This window comes from Sminthopsis crassicaudata, chromosome 6 (assembly GCF_048593235.1).
Source record: "Sminthopsis crassicaudata isolate SCR6 chromosome 6, ASM4859323v1, whole genome shotgun sequence".
Taxonomy (NCBI): Eukaryota; Metazoa; Chordata; class Mammalia; order Dasyuromorphia; family Dasyuridae; genus Sminthopsis; species Sminthopsis crassicaudata.
Window position 1 is genome coordinate 68,765,200 of NC_133622.1, and position 15,297 is coordinate 68,780,496.

A 15,297-nucleotide genomic window follows, 5' to 3' on the forward strand; every position below is an offset into this window, starting at 1 on the left:
TTCCCCAAAAGTGGAGATGGGGTCTTTATTTTGCCTAAAGATCTTTTTTTGAGCTCTGAGGAGCAGAATGAAGATGGAAGTCCCTCAAGATTTTTATTTTATTTTTGTCAGAGAGAGAACATGGTACAAGGTCTTCTGCAGATTTTCTCCTCTTAGTTGAGTCCAACCTAAATTTTAACAATTCACTTCTTTCTGGGGTCGCTGAATAATCCCCCAATTTTGTAGAACCTCTCCCCAAGGTCTGAGGCTGATGTGAGCAGTTCACTTACCAGGCAAAACATGCATTTTGTAAAGTAGCTTAAGTTTCTCTGTGAGGTCCCCGTGACAGGCTGCACCTACAAAAAGTAAATGTTAGCATCAACCACAGAAGTCCTGAGCCTTCCTTTGCTATTGTTCAATCATCTCCAAGACTTCGAGACCCTATTTGGGGTTTCTTGGCAAAATTAGCAAAATAGTTTGCCATTTCCTTCTCCATTTTATAGCTAAGGAAACTGAGACGATCAGGGTTAAGTGACTTGCTCAGAATCATACAATAGCTAGCATTTATATAGTGTCTACTATGTGCTGGGCACAGTACTAACCACCTTACAAATACCTCATTTAAATCTCACAACAAAACTAGGAGATGGGTGCTATTATTATTCCCATTTTACAGCTGAGGAAATTTGGGTGAACACAGGGTAAATGACTCATACAGCTAGTAAATTTCTGAGGCAGAATTTGAATTAAGCCTAATTCCTAAGGCTTAGGTGCATCTACTTCATGATGCTAAACTATTCTGCATTCCTCAAGGTACCTTCCCGGAACATGGCTGAGGAAATTCTCATTTTGATTAGAGAATGTCTGGACATAAATTTTTACTGGGAAATATAGCCTCAATACATTATATCAAACAAACAAACAAAACAAACAAAAAACTCCACTAGACTTTGACCAAAATAATCTCTAAATAACAAAGAAGGACTTGTTTCTCTCCTGTTTTAATGACAAATGTAAGTTATCCTTCTCCAAAATGCTTATTCACTCAATTAGACAAGGCAGTTGTATTCTAGTCATCTAGTTGATAGAGAATTTTTGACATTTTAAAATCAATGTAATAAATCAAATTATAATAAATCAAATGTAAAAGCAGAATATGATAACCAAATTCTGTGAATCTTTTTTTTTTTTTTTTTTTTTTAACCAGGAACTACTGTCAAGCTAGCTCTTCTATATCTTGTCCTTGCAAAATTGATTTTTTTTTAAAATGACTTATTCCCACCTTTTTGGTTTTAGTTCAATGTTCCAATTTATTAGATCAATTTGAACCTTAATTCTAGTATGCATTAGATTGGCTGTCTTCAGTTCTGTGATCCACAAATGATAAATAGGCTTTTTCTATCTTCATCCAATTTGTTGATGAAAATGTTCACTAGGACAGTTTCAAGGACAGGCTCCTTTCATTTCACATTAGAAATTTCACTTTAGTCTTTTATTACATTCTTACTCATCTTTGGATCAATTATCTTAAAGATGATTCTTCAGTCCTTTCCATCTAAAGACTTTCTCTTGGGTAGAAAAGATGGAAACAAAATAGGAATTATGTAGTTCTGTATCACTTTGTAATCTGTTAACCTATTACAGTCTTTGCTAAGCAATGAAACTAACCCATCATCATCCTTTTCTCCTTAAACATAGAGAGATTTATTAGTTAGTATTTTTGACAACCTTCTGATCATGATGGGTTTTAGCCTTTCTGACACTACTCTTACTAATCTAGGCTACTTTTTGTATTTGTCCTGGTGTATATATTTCTTCTGTCTTTATTGTGTTATTGGTAGGTCATGTAACCATAGAATAAATTAGCTACACACAGAGATAGAGATGCTACGATAGACTTGGAGAACTTATAGATGTGTCACTTCTTTATTCTTTAAAGCTGTCCTTGCTCGCTAAAGAAGGATTCTCTACCCATGGAGCTGAGTACTACTCAGGTTACCCCAAATCATGCATAATTTTTCCATACTCAGTCCAGACACAAATTCTCGGAAGTTGATCAGAGAGTCTCCATTTTCATCCAGTAACTGGAATAAGCGAGAAGCCAGCACGTCAGAGTGAGTCCCACAGGCCCAAGGGAAGAGCAGGGCGAACATCCCTTTGAACTGCTCAAAATCAATGCGGTACTGTTCCAGGTAAGGCAGGCTGGGGTCATGGCGGTCTAGGGCATTGCTGTTTCCACCCCAATAGCAGCTGGTGAGATGTTCTGCCTGGTAGGAGGTAAGGGGGGAGAGAATAGAATTATACAGAGATCATAAGTGCAATGCCATTTGCATCTGTAGGGCAATCTTGTAAAGCAAGTGATTTTACTGCAAACCAGAGAGGATAGGGGATGAAGGGGCTTGTTATTTTTTCTCCATCTATTTCTACTTTTTTTAGGGGGGAGGAAGATGTACCCTTTCACTCCAGGCCATCATGGCTGTGCAAACATATTCTGAGACCTGAACAATTAAGGTTGGAAGGAAAAGAAAAATAAGGGAGAGGGGAAGCAAAGTGATATTTCTTAATAGGAGAGACATTTAATTTGAAAAATGTCAGTTTAAAGATATGCTCTCAAAATAATCACTTCATGACAATCTTATGGAATATATAGTGCAATGATTATTATGTCTATTCTTAAGATATAGAAACTGATGTAGAAACTCATGTTAAATGACATGCCCATAAAACACACACACACACACTCACGTACATACAATATTTGAATCCAGATCTCAGATCCATATCCAGTACTCTATATTAAAAAACAAATCCTGGACATTTTAAATCCTCCAATCTCATGTAATGCCTTGTGAACTTTGGAAGAATTTAGCGGCATTCATTATCCAAAGGGAAGAGAGATCTAATCTTATCAAAAACTATTTTTCTCTCCTGTTATATTAATAGCTTCTTCATCGAGAGCACTGAATGTAACTTATTACAAATATTTGTTGTTCAGTTGTTTCAATCATATCCAACTCGTTGTAATCCCTTTTGGGATTTTCTTGGCAAAGTGGTTTGCCATTTCCTTCTCCAGGTCATTTGACAGATGAGTAAACTAAGGCAAATAGGTTAGATGACTTGCCTAGGATCACACAGCTAGTAAATGTCTGAGATCATATTGAATTTGGTTCTGCTTGACTCCAGGCCTGTTATTCTAAGCACTGAGTCACTAGCTGTTCTGTCACAAATAAGACATAGTATTGTAATAAAACAAAGGTTTAAAGCTGGAGGACCTGGGCTCAAATTGGCTACATTTTGCCCCTGTGACTTTGGAGAAAATATTTAATGTCTTTAGGCCTTCCTTTGCTCATCTATTAAATAAGGAGTTTTGATAGACAATCTCTAAAGATTTTTCTAGCTTGAAATGCTTTTAAAAAAAGGGTTATCATACTAAGTTCAAATAGTTTATCCTTGTCAGGAAATATTGGAGAAACATAAGTCTGAGTTTTCAGTCTTCCATTTTGTTCTTAATCCTATTTGCAAAGCACAGTACATTTGGGTAATCTGAATTTGCATGTCAGGATCAGTAGAGGAGGAGAGATTTCGATTTGCAAATAAGGAAATTGAAGGGAAATTATTTTTCTAAGGTCACAGAGCATTTGAATTAGAATTTGAACACACATCCTATGAATACAAAACAATACTTTTTATACTGTATCACATTTAAATCTTGGTTCTTTGACACCAAATCCAATGTCCCTTTCAAAAGACCTCACTGCCTCAGATGGACAGAATCCTTATATAGCATATTCACTCCTTTCACCACCTCTAGAGAATACTTGAGGCTCCTTTTTGTTTTAAACTTCTTTGGAACTTGGGGCAGCTAAATAGTGCAGTGGATAGAGCACCAGCTCTGGAGTCAGAAGGATCTAAGCTCAACCCTTCGTAGAGGTGTGACTCTGGGCATGCCATTTAACCTTAATTATCTTGCCAAAAAACAAAACAAAACAAACAACTCCTTTGGTCTGTTGATGTCTAAGACAGCTTATCAACAAGTTCTCTTTTCCATAGCTGAAATATAACACCCAATGGAGTCACTCAGTAAAGTCAACAGGTAGAAGTGACCCCTGAATTAGAAAGTGTCAAGAATTCCTTTATATTTAAATTAAAGACTTTTAATGGAAATCATGTTCTAACTTGAATATCTATCTGAAATGGTAGAAATGAGAAAAATCATTGAATTATTATTATTAATATTTCCTCATTCATCAAGGAAAAAGATTAATGAGAAATGAATTATAAAATCTAAAAGATAGAAATGTAATCAAGCAAAAATTTCTTTCCCTAATGCAACATTTTTATGTATTTATAAAACTGTATTTTATTTCCCATAAAGAGCTTTATTTACAAAACATTCATCAATAATAACTTTATTCTAAATTTAAATCTCATTGTGATTGCTCTATAAGTCAATGCTCCCTTTTTTTAATGGCCCCAAAACTACATTTAAGAGTAAGCATATATGTGGAAAGGATAAAGAATGGGTATAAGAACAGAAAACATCACATTCATCTATTTAGAAATATGATCCTATAGGGAGATTTTAAACACTCCACTCTTGCATTATCAGTGTTGTCTTAGTCTTGTGTGGTTTGCTTTATTGAGGCATTTCTTCTAGTTCTATAAATATGAGTTACCAGGATTATTATTGTGATTATTTTACCATTAGAAGGTACTGTTTGTTATAGCTAGAAAATTTACCCAACAAATTCCACTTAATTTGAATTGTTTTTTTCCTTGCATGCCCATAAATGAATTTCACTTACTTTGAAAAGAGCATAAAGTTCTTCCAGCTCATCAATTGTAAATGATGTTTCAGTCACTATTGTCCGCACCTTTGAAAAAATGGAAGAAGAAGGTTTAGAGGCAGAGAAGGTTTACCAGGAAGTGTTCTGAACGACCCCCAAGCAATCTGCTGACCCAAAAGCTCAGCTTTGGAATACTAATATTTTCCCAGTGAAGAGAACATGGTGTAAGTCAGGAAGAATTAGTACTGCAAGTGATCCAAAGAATATATGATGTTAAGGCTATTAAATGATATTACGATGATGATATGTGCAAGAGAAAAGTCATCCTATTAAGGACATAAATTACTAAGAAAGGAGGAGTTGGTCTGATCATGCAGTGATGGGGATGGATAAGAGATAGAAATTCAAGTGATAGCTTGGTATCCACAAACTAGGAAAAAAAAATCAGAGTAACGTCTTGGAGAGATGGGGATAGATGCTTTGTTGTGAGTTCACAAAAAGATGTGGATGAGTCTCCTAGAATGGGAAGGGAGTAGTGGGAGTTCCAGCACCAATGAGATCATGGGTCACAGGATCGTAAAATGAAAGGTCAATGGGATCCCCTATATGTGACACAAAGCCATCACAGGCAATGCAGTGAGAAGAGCACTGGAAATGGAGTCAGAGGACCTGAGTTCAATCCAGCCTCAGATATTTACTAGTTATATCATCCTGGGCAAGTCACTTAATCCTGTTTGCCTCAGTTTCCCCATCTGTCAAGTGAACTGGAGATGGAAATGGCAAACTACTCCATCATCTTTACCAAGAAAACCCCAAACAGGGACACAGAGTCAGATAAGACTGAAATGACTGTTTTTTTTTTTTTTTTTTATGTTTGTTTGTTTGTTTGTTTGTTTTTGATGAAGACCCTGAGAGCTTAAGTAAATTGTCCAGTGATGGAGGCAAAATTTACACCCAGTTCCTCTGACTTCTATCCAGCATCATTTATAATATAACATGCCCCCCAGAAAGGGTAGAATTCAGGAGCTAGAGAGAGGAATTTCAATGCAGGGGAGGAGATGCTCTTTTATAGGGACTTACCACATTACGCTTAGTAGTGTCTTCAAGAGTCTGGATGACCTTTAGTCTCTGTTTAAATCTCATCTGTTCGATCAAGTCAGCTCGAATAGTCCCAAATTTCTGGAAAGGAAAACCCAGTACCTCTGAAAATTTTATCTAGAAATTGTTGTCTTTCTCTAAAAAAATGAGTAAAACATCGTTTTGAAAGCCTGAAGCTCAGCTGAAGGGCTTTATTCGGGAAAGACCCATCTTGACCCCATCTGTCTTGGGACACATTTATGAACATGATGTTTTTCCTCGTCCCAGAATAGAATCCCTGAAAGCAATGAATATTTTGATGGGGTTTTTTTGTGGTTTATTTTTTCCAGTGCTTAATAAATTTTTAGCAAAACAACAACAACAACAACAACAATAGCATTTACATAGCACTTTAAGATTTACAAAGCTATTTTTAAAATATTAACTCATTTTAGGTTGCACCAATCCTGAGAGGGAGAATCTATTACTTCCCACTTACAGTTGAGGAAACTGAGGCAGATGGGGGCTAAGTGCACAGTGGATAGAGTTGCTAAGTTACTTTCTGATTGGTTGATTTGAGAGAGAAGATATAGTGAACATTCCAAGATTTGCTCTTACTTTTAAAATTGCTATCTAATGATTAGAAATCCTGTAGAACTTACTTAACCCTGCTTTCACAGTGGAGGGGGACAAAAGGAGGGAGAAAGCACAGAATATCTTTTTTTTTTTAATTCATTTTTCCAAATTATCCCCTCCCTCCACTCCCTCCCCCCGATGGCAGGTAATCCCATACATTTTACATGTGTTACAATATAACCTAGATACAATATATGTGTGTAAATACCATTTTCTTGTTGCACATTAATTATTAGCTTCCGAAGGTATAAGTAACCTGGGTAGATAGATAGTAGAAGCACAGAATATCTTGACATAAATTCATTTCGAGTTTGTACATAAATAAAAAATATTTTTATATAATAATTAATGATAACTTAACATGTACTTTCTTAATGGAGAGTGGGAGTGGGGAGAATCTAGAACTCAAAGTTTTAAAAACAAATGTAAAAAAAGTTTAAATGGGGAAAATTATTAAATAAATTAACTGATTTTAAAAAATAGCTAAAGGTAATATTTCCCATAGTTTCAGCTAAATAATGCAAAGGAGCACGAGGTCTGGAGTTCAAATCTAGTGTCAGCACTAGCTGTAATCCTGTTTGCCTCAGTTTCCTCATCTGTATAATGAGCTAAAGAAGAAAATGGTAAATCACTTTAGTATCTTTGCCAAGAAAACCCCACATGAAGTCATGAGGAGGTATACACAACTGAAATGATAGAATAACAACAAAAAGCTTCATGAGGGAAGGGCTCTTTGTCTCACTCATTGCCTAGCACAATTCTTTCTCACACTTGGTGATATTTGTTGAATGTCCAAGCAACCTTGTTAGGGAAACAAAAGGAAGGATGAAGAAATGGACTTGAGAACTCTTTGATACTTTGCTTATCACAGATCTGACCATGGGGAGATAAGTATTAAGGCAGTCGCCTCCTGCAGCAGGTGTGTCAGGGAAACTACAGTGAACTCCTCCCCTTTTAGGTCAAGATGAAGAGATCCAAAGTTCCCATTCCTCTTAGCAGCATCAAACATTTCCTTAGGTGATAAAGCTCCAGCATCCCTGCCAGGGAACATTCCAACCTGGGGATGGTTTCTTGCCAAAGAATGAACCCAAAGGGAAAATCATCTGCACTAAATCTTTCTTTTTGTAAAACTCTTGGGATTCTTCACCCACGCCCTTCTGTGCTATTCAAAATTAAATGTTTCTTAATAATATGTAACAAGATCTTTACTTGTTTTGCTTTGTGCAAGTCTGCTATTTTCTCAAAGCAAAAAATAGTTCATTTATTTCTAAAATATCCTAAAAACAACAACCCACAAACCCCCATAAAATGCTTCAAACCAACAATTCATATGGAGAAGAGGGGCTTTTGAATAGGATATCATGTGGATATATGGTAAAGAACCAGATTCTTCCAAACAAAAGGAATTATCTTGGTACAGAGAAAGATAATTTCTAAGGTTAGTTAGATATCTCGGCTCTCTTCTTATGAAGTTTCTAGCTGGTCACGTCTACCACCCAGAATCAACTCAACCAGAGGAGACAAAGTCCAGTGTATCATATTGACATCTGCACATCCGGAGAGCAACTCCTTCATTATACACTGGGGGGTTGAGAGGGCTTCTTTTATATATCAACTGAAAAGAAGGGGAAAGGATAGGGCTAGGGGAGATTTTGGCCAGGATATTTAACACTAGAACATCAATTGACTCAAGAATTTTTAAATGATTTAAAGATAATTTAGAATTTTTGTTTGTCCACTGAAGTATTAAATTCTGGTTCTTCAACATTAATAGACCCATGTAATGAAAAGCGAGTTGGTATATTTCCGATTCACCAGATCTATATGTGATAATGATAAAAGGATGCAAACGTAGCGCTAGTAAGATTGCAGGAAAGAGGTGGCCATTTTTGGACTGGGATAAAGAAGAACATACAAAATTCCTTTCATTGAGAGTTTCCATAAGTACATTGGTGACTATCAACTTGTATTTTGCTATTGAGGATGACTTCTAAAGGAAAAATCAAGAGGAATGACATAACTTTCCTTTTTGGAGAAACTTGGATGTATTTAACATGCTAAAATAGAGTGAACAAATTAGCTCAGTTGTGTCCGGGAGCCAACATTTCCCAGGATTCACAAACCAGATGCCAAATGCAAAAGATATAACCCTTTCTCTCAGGACATCCAGAAATTCAATTCTCAAGGAAAGGAAATAATGTAATGTCTAAAAAAATTTTTTGGGAGATGCCAAAATCAAAGTCATTCCTAAATCGGCCCCTCCTTTGAATTGTTTGTTCTTACTGAAAAGCACTGAAGTATAATGAAAAATTAACTGGATTTAGTATGGGTATAGATATGGTTTTGGGCTTGGAATCAGGAAGATTCACCTTCCACAGTTCAAATCTGGCCTCATACACTTGCTAGCTGTGTGACCGTGGGCAAATCACCTAACCCCATTTGCCTCAGTCTCCTCATCTGTAAGATGGATTGAAGAAAGAAAGGGCAGATGACCCCAGAAGAAAACCTCAAATGGGGTCACAGAGTCAGACAGGACTGAGCTCAAGAATGATGACAATAAAGTGTTTGAGCAACTAGATCCAAATCTCAACCCTTTTACTGTATGAGATTGGGTGAATCATTCCACCAACTCTAGGATTTTTGTAAAATGAAGGGTCTGGGCTAAGAGCCCTTCTCCATCAAAATCAATGATCCTGTGCTTTGTCTTTACTATCTCAGTATTTATGCAATTCTTTCTGTCTTCTGCCTTCACTTTTTCTCCATTTGCCAACCTCAGTGATGTAGCAAATTTTCTTAATAGCAAGTAGTCCTGGGATTCTGCCTAATAAAACACACAGACTTTATTTCTTCCCATTAACACCTACTAATTTAATAGTTTTCCATTGAGCGATTTTCATTTCTGAGGCTATGCAGTGACTGACTCATAAAAGGCACAGAAGAAGAGAAGAAATTGCTCTTTTAGCTGGTAGTAAAAAGTAAAAAATATTCCATGGTTCAGATTTAATCAACCAGCCCATCTTCATAAAGGCACACACTTCATGAGCCAGCCTTAATCTCTCTCTGAGCTCCTCGAGTATCTGGATAAGATGGTTACACTTGTACAGGGAGCTATGAAGTCATAGAAAGTTTGATTTGTATGTCCAGATCACTGGGTCCTCCCATAATTAATAGGTTCCCTTGGGTCAAAGAGCATGTCTTTAAACTGCAGATTCTCTCAAAAATGGCTGTGGAAGAATGGAACTAAATTTGAAATAAAAAGCCTGGGTTTCAATTCCAATCTGCTGGAGGCAACCTTAAGTCACTTGTCCTCTCAGTTTTTCCTTTTATAAAATGGAAGAGGGAAAGTGGGAATGGAGTAGCTGGCCCTTAAAATTCCTGTCCAAGTCTAAATTTTCAAAAGTTAAGACTCATTCACATCTTAGTCTAAAAAATCTTTAAATTTTGGTTGCTTTGGCAATCTTGGATGGAGCAGCTGAGGAAGAAGGGAAATTTCACATCCCAGCAAGCCACAAAGTGGGGACTTTGGGCAGCCAAAGGACCTTAGGTTTAAGAGGATGCCTTCTCCATTTCAGCTGGGTCCTTCTCAGGTTAGAAGCAGGGAAAAGAAAATTAGGAGAAATAAGAGAAGTAGGGAAAATAAGGAAAATAAGAAGAGCTGAAGAAGCAAGTATACTTCTATTCTCTTCTCTTTGGGAAAGAAACAATTTCTTGTATGTGGGGATATTTTCCTATTTAGTAACTTACACCTGTTAACCTCTTCTAGAGAAGGGGAGGTTTAGGATCCTGTCAATCCCAGGGTTCTTAGGTGTTAAAAGATTCTAGCTCTAGAACTGGACAGAACATTTACTTCAACTCCTCCCTAAATTTTTCAGGGGAGGAAACTGAGAGCCAGGGAGATTAAACTGACTTGCCCAAAGTCTTTCAGGTAGTGGGTGGCACAGCTGCATATTGCAGAAAAATTCAGACATTCTTCTTCTTGTTAGCAGAACATGATTTCAGTTAGGGGAAGTTTATGCTGGAAGTATCTCTCTCTATAGCTATACATCCATCTATCTTTCTTTCATCTATCTATCTATCTATCTATCTATCTATCTATCTATCTATCTATCTAGAGAGAGGCTTCAAGGTTGGTGCTCTGTCCACTGTGCCACCTAACTGCTCCATATTTCTTTTAAAAATTCTTAATAGTATTTTATTTTTCCAAATACACACAAGTAGTTTTTAACATTCACCTTTGCAAAATCTTGTATTCCAAATTTTTCTCCTCCCTGCTCCCCTAAGACAGCCAGCAATCTGATATGGGTTAAAAATGGGTCTTTTAAACATTTCCATATTTGTCATGTTGTGCAAGAACAATCAGATCAAAAGGGGAAAATATGAGAAAAAAGGAAAAAAAAAACAAGCAAACAACAAAAACAATAAAAAGGTGAAAATACTATGCTTTGAGCTACATTCAGTCTCCATATTTCTCTCTCTGGATGCAGATGAATCTTTCCGTCACAAGTCTATTGGAATTCAAATACTCTTCTTAAAGAAGTCATCATCTACATGATGTCCCCAATGGTGAGAGCTCTCCAAAGTTCTGTCCCAGGCTATCTTTTTTTTCTTTACACACGCTTAGTAATCTCCTTAGCTTCTATGGGTTTATTTATAATTTTTTTTTATCATGTCTATGCAGATATATCTATTTATTCATCCACAATTTGTGTCCTGAGTTTCAGTCCTGCTTCACCACCAGCCTATTAGAAATTTCAAACTCACCATGTCCAAAATGATTCAACATCTTCCCCAAACCCTTCCCTCTTTTTCCTTTCTCAAAGTCAAAAGCAATCCCATCATTTTACATTCCTTGACTCACTTTGGCATTATCCCCAATTTTTTCTCAACACAAACATTTAATTTGTTACAAAATTCTACTCTTTCTTCTACCCACAACAGCACTTGAATCTGATCTCTTCTTTCTATTCATACAACTCCCACCCTAGCTAGATCAGTCCCTCCTCACCTCTTGCCTAGATTATTTCGACAGGATTCCTGCCTCAATTCTCTCCCCACTCCAATGCATCTGACCCATTTGCTGACAAAAGTGATTTTCCTTAAACTGATCTGACCATGTCCGAACTTCACTTCTCAGTCAATACTAATAGTTGCCCACGGACTATAAGGTTTTAAAATATAAACTCTTGTTTAACCTTCAAAACTAGCCTCAACTTCCTGTCTTACTGAACACTCTTCAGTCTAGTCAAACTTGTTCTTCACATGCAACATCCCATCTGTTACCTTGAATATCATGAACCAAGAAGTACAGTTTTATCTCTCTAGAGTTTAAAGAATTCTTTAGAGAGAATTTGTCATTCCTGGGTCAGAATGCAGGCTCACCTTCTCACCTGACCAAGTGTTGTAAGCTCTGGGATAGCCACACTTTGAGGAAAGCCCAACAAGACATAGAGAAAGTGATAGAGAAGACCGCAACAAAACAAAAAATAGTTTTCTGCTGCCATTTTTGATTTTATTTATCTTTGATATGAATTTTCTGAAGGACAAGAAAGGGGAATATAGCTTATCCTCTTTAGAGATTTCTTTGTTGACCAGCCTAGACTTTGACATAATAGATTCCATTTAGAGTCTAGTGATTAGGATTTAATACAAATCATTTAGATGCTGATAACATGACTACAAGAGAATAGTGGTTGAATCAGCCATTAAATTGCTGTGGTACAAGAAATTTTTTTTTTTTAAAAGAAAAGCTCTTAAAAAAAAAACCCTAATCTTCTAGCAGATGCTTCTCTATCTAGCATCTTGGTTTCAATTAGCTGAAGAAAAGCTACTGTAGGTGTTTAGGCTCTCCTATTAGAGAATCAGCAGGAAGACATGTAAGTGGAAACCCATTCTTTGATCTTGTCTCCAATCTCTATGGTCTTCCCTACATGCTGACTATAGATGGCTGCTGGGCTGCTCATTGTCAGAGAGCAAAGAGCGGGTTACTTTTAGATCCAAATGTGTATATGATTTTAAACATATAAATATGAAATCTGTATAATATGAATAATACAAGCATCATGTTTTGAGTATGTCTAGTCATCAGTGGTGCAGTCGTAGAGTCTGAATAGAAAAGATCTCATTAAAATATCCCTGCATGAGTTGAAAATAATTTCCAGTAAGGATTTTATATTCACCAAAAAGAAGTTTCTGATTTTAGATGCAAGTAGACATTTCTGTCTCCATTATTTCCACCCCCAGCCTAATCCTCCTAATCATTCCCCAACAAACAATTACAAAGCAGTGAAGTGAAATGTGGGCAATCTCTAGCTGCAGGATGTAGCAGCATCTAAAGATAGGAGGAAAAGATGTGCTCAAAAGGATTCTTTCTCTAAATCTTAATTATTTATTAGAGAAGTGCATACATAACACATCCTTAGGGCAAATGCCAGGAAATGGGAGTGCAAAATCGCTCAATGGATATTCCACAAACCAGCCATTGCTATAAGAACAAGTGTCATTCTACTCCATGATATGTGGGTGCAGTTTGCTTATACACTTTTAGACTTGTTATAATGAATCTTAGAGGTCACCTAATCCAATATTCACCATTCCCCTTCTTTAAAAAAAATACAATACAAGACACATAGTAGGGCTTAATAAATTTGAGTTAACTTGATTTACAAGTGAGGAAACTGAGGCTCCAAGGAGAAAGTGATAAATGGCAGAGCTGAGGTTCAAAATCTGGGTCACCTGACTGTAAAACCAGAGCTCATTCCTTTACACTCCAATGCCTTCCAGTCCTAGGGGTTGGGTCCATTTAAGACCTGGGGCATTTTCAGAAAACTTTCCAGAGGCCAGGACAGTTTTAGGCTTTTTCAGAGACTTGATTCTTCTAGTAATTAAAGGGGCTTCTGACTTTAACAAGATCATCTGTTTCACTTTAGAAAAAATGCTAAACTTTGGGGGGTTGACTCAAGAAAGTAAACTGACTTAACAGGATCGTTCCTAATTGGAATCCAAACTGGGGAAGAATCTCAGAAAAAACTCCTCAGGACCGAGTTACGCTGGCCACTGAGTCAGCTGGATCACCCTTCGGCCCCAGAGCTTTTGGAACACCCAATTAAAATTTAGTGAATCCTCCTGCACATGCTGCTCTGGCTCTGATCTTTGGGGTGAAATCTCATCATGACTCATCATCTACCTCATGGTACGTTGTGTGTCCTCTTAATAAATTGTTAGAGATCACAGAGAATGATCTCATCAAGTGGGTTATGACATTGTTCCAGGCTCACAATAAGTCTTCTCCTGCTATCTAGTGCGACAGGATGCAGATCCTCCCAGAGCTAGTTCATGCTTCCTGGGTTAACAATGCCCCCCGAGTAACCCACATGCAAGCTGTCTCCTGTTTCTAGCTGATTTCAGAGATTTGGCAAATGGCACCTACCTCATAGGAAGTTCTGATGAGCCTGAAAATATCCACCTCTGGGTAGGGCTCCACATCATCACTGAGCAGGGAATGAAGGTGAGGGATGGGAGGCAGGGTACTGTCTTTATTGGTCACACTGTCTAGGTATCTGTGGATAGACACCAATCAATCAGAGGCTGTGAAGAGAACCAGGAATCTGCTGGCACACACTACATTGATGTTCTTGCTATAAAATTGCCCAGTGTACCCCAAGCAACAAATTACCTTAAAAAGCCCACTCCCACAGTTATGTGATGCCACTGAAATGTGTATGAAAACAGATTCTCTGACATAGGTGGAAGCAAACACTAGTTTGAGGCTCAATTTAATTAACACACAGAAAATAATATGCAAAAAATGGAGAAAGAAGACCTCCAAAAGACTATAGTTAGGTTTCCTTCCTTCCTTCCTTGCTTCTTTCCTTCCTTCCTTCCTTTTCTTCTTTTTTTCCCCTTCCTTCCTCCCTTCCTCTTTCTTTCTTCCTCTTTTTTCTCCTTCCTTCCTTCCTTTGTTCCTTCTTTCCTTTTTTCCTTCCTTCCTTTCTTTTTTTCTTTCCTTCTTTCTTTTTTCTTTCTTTCCTTCTTTCCTTTTTTCTTTCTTCCTTTTTCTCTCTTTCTGTCTCTTTTTTTCTTCCCTCCTTCCTTCCTTCCCAATTAGGGTTAAGTCACTTGCCCTAAGGTCACACAGCTATAAAGTGTTAAGTGTCTGAGAGCACATCTGAAGACAGCTCCTCCAGACTCCAAGGTCACTACACCATCAAACACAGACTACTTTGCACAGGAACTATACTAATCATTAGGAATACAAAGACAGAAACATAAAAGTCCCTACCCTTAGTCAATAAACAAGCATTTATTGAGAACCTACTGTATGCCCGGTATGGTTGGTAAAAAGGATAAAAACTGAGTCACAGAATTTTAGAATCCTCAGGGCCTATGCCATATAATCTATACAACAATGAAAAATACCCAATGCAACAGTCAATGATTGCTCATCCTATCTCTGCTTAAAGATCTCCAGTGTACCTGATGTGTAACTGATTACCTTCTGAAGACCTCAGGCTACATTTTTTTTTTCCTGTTATCAAGCCTAAATTCATATTTTGTCAACTTTCCTCCATTGTTCCCGGTTCTGCCTTTTGGGACCAAACCAAACATGCCTAATCCATCTTCCACATGACAGCCTTATCAGATACTTGAAGAAAACCTTCATGTCTACTCTTAAGTTTTCTCTTCTCTTTCAGCTAATTCTTTTATCAGACAGCCTCAAGAGCTTCCGCCTCTTAGGTGCCTTTTGCAGATATTCTCCATTCTCCAATCTGTCATTGCCCATCCTAAACTGTGGTGCTCAAATTGAACATAGTTCACTGTG

At 37.2% G+C, this 15,297-nt stretch overlaps 1 protein-coding gene across 1 annotated transcript in view; it reads right to left on the bottom strand.

Moving 5' to 3' along the window:
• Window positions 1-15,297, bottom strand: part of TBC1D9 (TBC1 domain family member 9) — a 118,259-nt gene that overhangs the window by 8,481 nt on the left and 94,481 nt on the right. Inside the window, exons 13-17 of the mRNA XM_074275706.1 lie at window positions 13,906-14,035; window positions 5,847-5,945; window positions 4,785-4,853; window positions 2,006-2,246; window positions 270-335 (exon numbers count right to left, since the gene is read on the bottom strand). Coding sequence (XP_074131807.1) covers window positions 270-335; window positions 2,006-2,246; window positions 4,785-4,853; window positions 5,847-5,945; window positions 13,906-14,035 — 605 coding nt within the window. The remainder of the gene's footprint in view (window positions 1-269; window positions 336-2,005; window positions 2,247-4,784; window positions 4,854-5,846; window positions 5,946-13,905; window positions 14,036-15,297) is intronic.